This window comes from Micropterus dolomieu, linkage group LG05 (genome assembly GCF_021292245.1).
Source record: "Micropterus dolomieu isolate WLL.071019.BEF.003 ecotype Adirondacks linkage group LG05, ASM2129224v1, whole genome shotgun sequence".
Classification (NCBI taxonomy): Eukaryota; Metazoa; Chordata; class Actinopteri; order Centrarchiformes; family Centrarchidae; genus Micropterus; species Micropterus dolomieu.
In genome coordinates this window covers 32,384,366-32,392,116 of record NC_060154.1, presented here as the reverse complement: position 1 = coordinate 32,392,116, position 7,751 = coordinate 32,384,366, and the positions used below count along the sequence as shown (strand labels likewise).

The 7,751-nt window shown below is 41.7% G+C and overlaps 1 protein-coding gene across 1 annotated transcript in view; it reads right to left on the bottom strand.

Annotated features, from left to right (window-relative positions):
• Positions 1 to 55: 55 nt before the first annotated feature.
• Positions 56 to 7,751, bottom strand: part of lrrc41 (leucine rich repeat containing 41) — a gene marked incomplete at its 5' end in the record, with an annotated part of 11,600 nt that continues 3,904 nt past the window's right edge. The window contains 4 exons of the mRNA XM_046050076.1: positions 56 to 1,065; positions 3,780 to 3,852; positions 5,453 to 5,581; positions 6,882 to 6,980. Of these exons, the coding sequence (XP_045906032.1) occupies positions 846 to 1,065; positions 3,780 to 3,852; positions 5,453 to 5,581; positions 6,882 to 6,980 (521 nt within the window). The remainder of the gene's footprint in view (positions 1,066 to 3,779; positions 3,853 to 5,452; positions 5,582 to 6,881; positions 6,981 to 7,751) is intronic.

Sequence of the window (7,751 nt, the reverse complement as noted above, 5' to 3'; positions counted from 1 at the left end):
CAACCAACTGACTGTACTGAAACTAAGTGTATTTAGCTTTAAAAAACCCACTATGAAAAAGATGAAGCTCTTTTTAATGCGTTTTTCTACTCAGTTCCTACTAATGATGAGTTGGTAGTCGTGTTGATGCTGTTTGAGGAACGTGACGATGAAGAGAAGGTGTGAGCCGGCTGCTGTGAAACTGCTCCTCCCCTCAGTGTCAATCCTCCAGGTTTTTCAGTTGTATTTTAATGTCCACTGTCACTCATACTCTGGAAGTGTAACGGACGTTGGCTTAATAAATGATTCATATGTCAAAGAAACACGGGATGCTCTTTTACTTTCAACTGTGCCGCTGTGCGCGCGGACACAAGAACAAATGAAACGCTACATTTAATAAATGGAACATACGTAGAAGTGATGAAATGTGTCCCATCTCATTACAAAGCTAAATGATGGATGTTCTACCGTAACTGGAATTCTGATAGAAACTAAATGTCAGTGTCTATGAGAACTTATGAAGCCACTCCTCCAGCTTCAGCCACTCTCTGCTGTCCATCCGTATGCTCAGTACGTACGTACACTCAGATACTTCCATGTTCACCATTCAGAGGTAGTGAACATCAGATGGACAGTGGAGGAGTGACTCATGCTTCCAGTGTGGTTTCTATGATGTTCTGAGGGTTTTCTTGAACAGTGAAAAGTTGTCGCTGGAACCTTTGGAACTCTCTGAACTGAACTAAACGTACCACAGTCACTCTTCTCTTACAAGAAAACGACCAATTATGCATCAAGAGCTTTTTCCAGCCACTGCTCACTCCTACAGGGAGTGCTTTCTACTTCTATAGATGTTGCTCTAGCTTTGTTCACATGTTGCTGATGTGGTCAGCCATCGAGTCGGTGGATTTCCATCCTTCCACCAGTAGAACACAGAATGGACGGAGCCTCTTCAGTGCAGTGCTCCACGTGTCGGAGTCTCGATCCCCTGGGTTTTTCCTGAGGTCAAGGGTCAATCGTTGTGGGGGACAATGTGTCCTCAAACTCTTAGCAAACTCCAGCAGCTCAGCAGGCTGAATGAAGTTGGAGCTGTTGAGGACAAAAGGCAGCACATGGAAATCATGTAAGAAAACCGTACTGTACACAGGGGTGAGAGTTACAAGTAAAAGTCCTGCATTCAAAATGTCCAGAAGTATTATCAGCCAAATCAAAAGTATAAGTACTTATTAAAGCCCATCTCAGTGTTCCATATATTGGAACACTGACACATGCCTTTGATGTGAGAGACCCGGGTTCGAATCCACTGCGAGACACCATTGTGTCCCTGAGCAAGACACTTAACCCCTTGTTGAGGTGTGTGACCTCTGACATGTATAGCAATTATAAGTCGCTTTGGATAAATGCGTCAGCTAAATGAATAAATGTAAAATGTAATTATTACAGATACTGAGGCATTGAAATGTTGTATGTGACTTGGTGGAGCTACACTTTACTACTTTCTATATCATTTCATAGTTACATTTATAACTATGCATCATATTTTATAAGCTAATCATATGTAAAATCGCAGCACAGGATAATTAAGTGTGCTATAAGGCCTTATAATGCATTACAGTGTACCTCTACATGTATTAAAATGAATCTGCTGCGGTTTTGGGGGGTAGCCAACAGGGGCCAGTGCCCCTGTAACACAGACCTTGTGTTACAGGGTCCTATTCCTTCACTCACTATGTTGATGTCAGGAATAGGATTTATTTTATTGACATGTTAGATTTGTTTCCAGTGAGGTATTAGTGACTTTGCTGTAAATCCTGTTGCTACTCTAGAAACAACATTTAGTTAATAAAAATGTTACATTCTCTTTTTAAATAATATATTCAATAATATTTTGTAATAAATAGGACTGATAAGAGCATCGATAAAGAACTGAACAAATAATGATTACCAATACAAGTGTGTCAATAAAATCTTAACTCCAACTTGTGAGAAAATGTCCGGCCCATCTCTGTGTCCTGGTTTTACAATCCAGCCCAATCGAATCTGTAATTGAACAGCCCTGGTCTACAGTGATCAAATATATCTTCCTTTAGACGAAATGTACATTAAACAGAATGCAGCATTGTAGACAATATTTTGTCCTTGTACACCATGTTTCCACTGCATGGATAGCCTTTGGATCTTGCTGGAAATTGAGTCCCCCTCCTTAAAGGTATAATTATTATCATAACAATTAAATAACGCATTGCATTGAAACAGCACTTTTCATACACAAAAAGCGATAACAGTAGCCTACTGGTCCTACCAGGCTGGACATGCAGTCTGCCAAAATATGTGTCCCCGTCCATAATGCACAGATGATGGCCAAGTATTTTGTTTTAGGTATTTCATGTCAGGACTAATAACAGCGGTGAATATGGAGACGTTTGTTGTTTCCTAGCAAAAGTTATGGTGGGATACAAAATACAAACTGGTATCCAGAGAGTGTCTGGGGCTAGGTATGGCTAATGTCTAGAGCTGATTCTGTTCATTAACCTTACAAAGACGTGTTGCATCAAAGAATGTACTGTCACTTGAGCTAAAGTTAACAGGAAGGTTGTTTTTGTATAATGTAATTCAGGCCCCCTCAATAAGACTGGTCTAGAACTGCCACTGAAATGAACGGTGTTGGATAAAACATGTTTTCCATTCATCATTGGACATGTAATACTTTTGTGGTATATGTTGTACACTTTCTTGAGGTGGCACTAGTCCCACCACAGTGTAGAGTTTTTTCACCTTGAAGTCTGGAGCCTTTTCATTTATCCTGACTTGGAAATGACTGAAATACTCTGTATTGTGGTACTTAACTGGCCAGGGGTACAGTAATTAGCTAATAAGTAAAAATTCTAATGCAGGCCACCAGTGTTGAAGCCTAAGGTGAGGCTATATCCTGCTGTGGTCTGTAGTGCTCAAGGCTATCATCGTTAACGAAGACCAACGAAATAACGAAACTAGATGTGAAAAAACATTGAGTCGTTAACTGAAATAAAAATAAAAACGAGGCTTTACAAAAAAACGCTAACTAAAATGAAAGTCATTAGTTTTCGTTTATTTATTTATTTATTTCATAGGACCTAATAAGCCTACATTTTGAGTGGGTATGAAGCCGGTGGAACTGATGATGTGGGGCAGCTGGTCTGGCCGGACTAAATGGACCGGACCGGCAGTTCAGCGGTGATTAGCCGATAGGCACCTGTTGGTGAGCCGGCGTCCGGCCGCAGCGTAGCACGTGGTGACTGCTGTTACGAGGAGAGCCCCATGGAACGTTAGTGGGAGGCTAACTCAGCCGGGGAGACCCAGGTAGGGATCAGCTGCGTGGCTGGTGCGATTGAACATGTTTTATATTCTCTTTTATAGCCTACATACATGTGTACAAAATAATATGAATGCAACAACTGTAAAGAGTTAACTGTTAATGTTAATGTCTATGTTTTGTTTGGCCTGCAGGTAGTGAGTCACTGTCTTGGTGGTTTTCTATTCCGGTGGTCTGGCTTAGAGCTCATCCTGCATGTGGGAAGAACTTGTCCCTAGTACACTGACTGCGAGCTCTCGGTGTGCTGGGTTAACATGTTGCCTGGTCATTATATTTACTGCTTGTCAGCTAGTGTGTGTTTTATGGGCTCATTGATTTCTCAGCCAAACTGTCTCTTTGTGCTTCACCTTGTTTTAATGCCTCTTTTTTGATTAATAAAGGTTTAGATTTCAATATAAAATATAAAAACTAATGAAAAATCCAAAACTATAATAAGCTTGGTAGTGCTTACCTGATGTCCAGTCGTTTCACAGAGCTTGGTGAAGATCCTGAGAACAGCTCTGCCAGCACGCACACGTTCTTGGCTGTTGGCACAGACGGACGCATTAGTTTACAACCATTCATGAGTTAGAGATCCACCAAAAGCACAAACACAAGTCACCTTTCTGTTGATCTGGAGTCCAAGTGAGTCTGAAAAAAAACAACAACAACAAAACAAAAATCCCACATCCAGACATGTAAAAAAGAAAGATAAAACAAACGACAAATAAATCAGAAACACTTCATCCCTGTCCAGACTGTTCAAGCCAAAAACTACTCAAGCAGAAATACTGTTACTTTGCAAAAGCATGTACTCAGGTAGAAGTAAAAGTAGAGTAGTGTCCAAAGTATTTAGTGAAAGAGTGATCTGAGTGTAACAGCCACACTGCATTTTATTTGATATGGATGTGACTGGAATCATTTCAGCCACCGATGATCTTCCTCAAGTGAACATACACCGGTATTTAGTTCTCCTGCCGCATACACCAGGACAATATCCCAGTGTAATATCACTAAATATCACAGTCATATATTAAGTACACTAAGAAGTAAAGATTTAAATGACATGCTTTGCTTGTTGTCTCCTAACACACACTGTCTATTAAAAAAAGTAAATATAAAGAGTGTCAACATGTTGACTTTGTCACTTTTACCTGAGGAAGACCAGTGGTGTGGTTCAAACGTTACAGGAGTCATGTCCACATGAAATAAAAGTAGTGTGTGCATAGTTTGGTCTCTACATTTCTGTCTCTTGGTCAGGCTGCACCGATGACAAATGCACACGGCTAACACCGTTAGCCTGAATCCTGACATTACTGCAGACAGCAGCAGCAGCAGCAGCAGCAACAGATTTCAAAGCATTCCAGCCAGGCTTCCTATGATATCATTTTCATACTTTACCACTGAAGAAATGCTTTGATACAAGCAGAGGCTCAGAGTGGGTGCAGTTAGGAAATAATTGTTATCTCGCAATTATAGCCTATATCTTTCATTATGACATACTGTATCACATATCAATTCAGAAGGTATCTGACTACTGGCACATTTCCCTTTCAAACAAAGTCATTTATATCCCAAAAGTAGAGCTGCAACGATTAATCGATTAGTTATCTACTATTTCAAGTGGAAAATGAGTGACACAGGAACCAACAACAAACACAAGTGAAGGCCGCTATCAAAGCAACATGGCCTTCAATAACACCTCAGCAGCTACAGTTCTACTCCATGTCCAGAGGAGCGGCCACTGTCAGTATCCACAGCAGATGTGAGGAGAGTCCTGCTGAGAGGGAATATGAGTAAAGCTGCTGGGCCTGATAACATTCCTGGCCGTGTACTAAAAACCTGAGCTAATCAGCTAGTTGATGTTGCTACTGACATTTTCAGCATCTCACTGTCTCAGGAGAGGGTCCCCACCTGCTTCAAGACAGCCACCATCGTTCCTGTACCTAAAAAGTCTGCAGTGTCTAGTCTGAACGTCTACCGCCCTCAGGCTCTCACCCCCATTCTGATGAAGTGCTTTGAGAAACTGGTTCTTCAGCACGTAAAGAACAGAAGAGATCCTGCTGGGAGTCAGCCCAGAGTCAGGTAACGGGACTGGTACTGAAGTGAATCCTGTCAGTGGAATGATGTGAAGCATGTGCTTACCTAGCCGATTCTGAGCAAGGCCAAGTGTGTGGAGAGAAGGCAGCGTCTTCAGAGCAGCCACCAGCTGCTGCAAACTCTCCTCTTTGTCGCTCGACTTCTCAAGAAGGCGGCAGTCGCTAAAGCGTAGTTCTGAGGGAGGGAGAGGAAAAAGACTTGGACTCTGGAATGGGCTCAGTACAAATTATAAAACATGGACTCAACTGTGTGGGTTGGGACACCCATGGAAATTAATAGTCACTTAAAGCTGCTCTAAGCACTTTTTCCATGTTGTCCCAGCTGTAATTTAAGGACTTGAATACCCTATAATTTCACTTATGTCCTTACCACAGAGCCTCAATCTTTGTGTCTAGAACACCTGAATATCAGCCCTGGTTTGTGTTTTAGCTGAAGCTTGTGAGCTCGTCACTTTTTACCCAGCCGTCTAATCACAGTGCAGGAGGGGCAGGACAAACACCGCACCATCACCATCACCACACCATCACCATTTTTGCCAGCTGAAACCATCAGTGGTTTCAGCTGGCAAAAAAACGCTTTGGCGGACACGGGCCCTTAATGATACTGCTGCATGATGCAGCTTTAGAAATTCTGAAACTTTAGAACATTACATTAACCCGTTCTTTTTAACCTCAGGGAGCCGCTGCCAAAACTGCTTGAAAGCCTCTATGTGTGGGACTCTGTCATGCCATGAACAGCTATGAGCAGTCAAGCCGCGTTGCACAGCACGGTGTGGTGTTGATCTTGAGGCGTGTTGGAGGTGGGCTGGTTGCAGAAAACGCAGTAAGAGACTTGGTGGACACACAGTGCACGCTGCTGCTTGTACTATTCCTCCCTCCTCCTACTTAAAACGGGCAAAATACATTCATATATTGTTGTGTAGACCTGTTTTTATTGAAGAATAGCACCACTAACAAAGCTCCACTAACTATATGACAAACACATTTCATTTCCTCTAACTTCACAATAGAAGCCAATCAGTGGTTTGCTAGTGGAAAGCTTTGGCTATAAAACAGAGGCCGATATGTACAAACTGGAACACAGAAGTGAAACTCCAAACCCCAGAATTCAGCAACAAGCTACGAAAGCAGTAAGAGCTGAACACAGAGAGACATTTACACAGAGCTTTCTCTCAGACCATCAGCACAGGGAAAACATGTTTATCTGTGGAAGACACAGGCTGGCCCTGCTGTGAGGCACTGGTGGAAACATGTTATCCCAGCTTGACTTGGCACGGCTAAAATGGATTGACCCAGTCCATGGGAAAAGAAGACACTGCTGCTAGCCTTGCATACAACACAGACCTGAAACCAACTCTAGTCTACAAAAAAATGGCACCAGTATTTTTTCACTTGCAGGAAGAAAATCAGTCTACTCTGATCTTCTGTTCAGGTGCCACAGGTGTTATCATTGATGGCTCTTCTCCTTTTCTTACCTTCCAACTTGCAGTCTCTCAGCAGATTTAGGATCTCAGGGAGACAATCAGACAGCTTCAAGTCCTCCAAGTTCAGACTCCTCAAGAAGTGATTAGACTCTATTAAGACCACATTAAAAAGGTGACCTCATGTCATTACTGACCGTGATTATGTTTGACAGTTTGTATAAAAAAGAAAAAATAAATATATATATATATATATATATATATATATATATATATATACACATATATATACACACACATACACACACATACATACACACACACACACAGTGGGTACGGAAAGTATTCAGACCCCTTTAAATTTTTCACTCTTTGTTAAATTGCAGCCATTTTCCAAAAATCAAAAAAGTTCATTTTATTTCTCAGTAATGTACACTCAGCACCCCATCTTGACAGAAAAAAACAGAAATGTAGAAATTTTTGCAAATTTATTAAAAAAGAAAAACTGAAATATCACATGGTCATAAGTATTCAGACCCTTTGCCGTGACACTCATATTTAACTCAGGTGCTGTCTATTTCTTCTGATCATCCTTGAGATGGTTCTACACCTTCATTTGAGTCCAGCTGTGTTTGATTATACTGATTGGACTTGATTAGGAAAGCCACACACCTGTCTATATAAGACCTTACAGCTCACAGTGCATGTCAGAGCAAATGAGAATCATGAGGTCAAAGGAACTGCCTGAAGAGCTCAGAGACAGAATTGTGGCAAGGCACAGATCTGGCCAAGGTTACAAAAAACTTTCTGCTGCACTTAAGGTTCCTAAGAGCACAGTGGCCTCCATAATCCTCAAATGGAAGACGTTTGGGACGACCAGAACCCTTCCTAGAGCCGGCCGTCCGGCCAAACTGAGCTATCGGG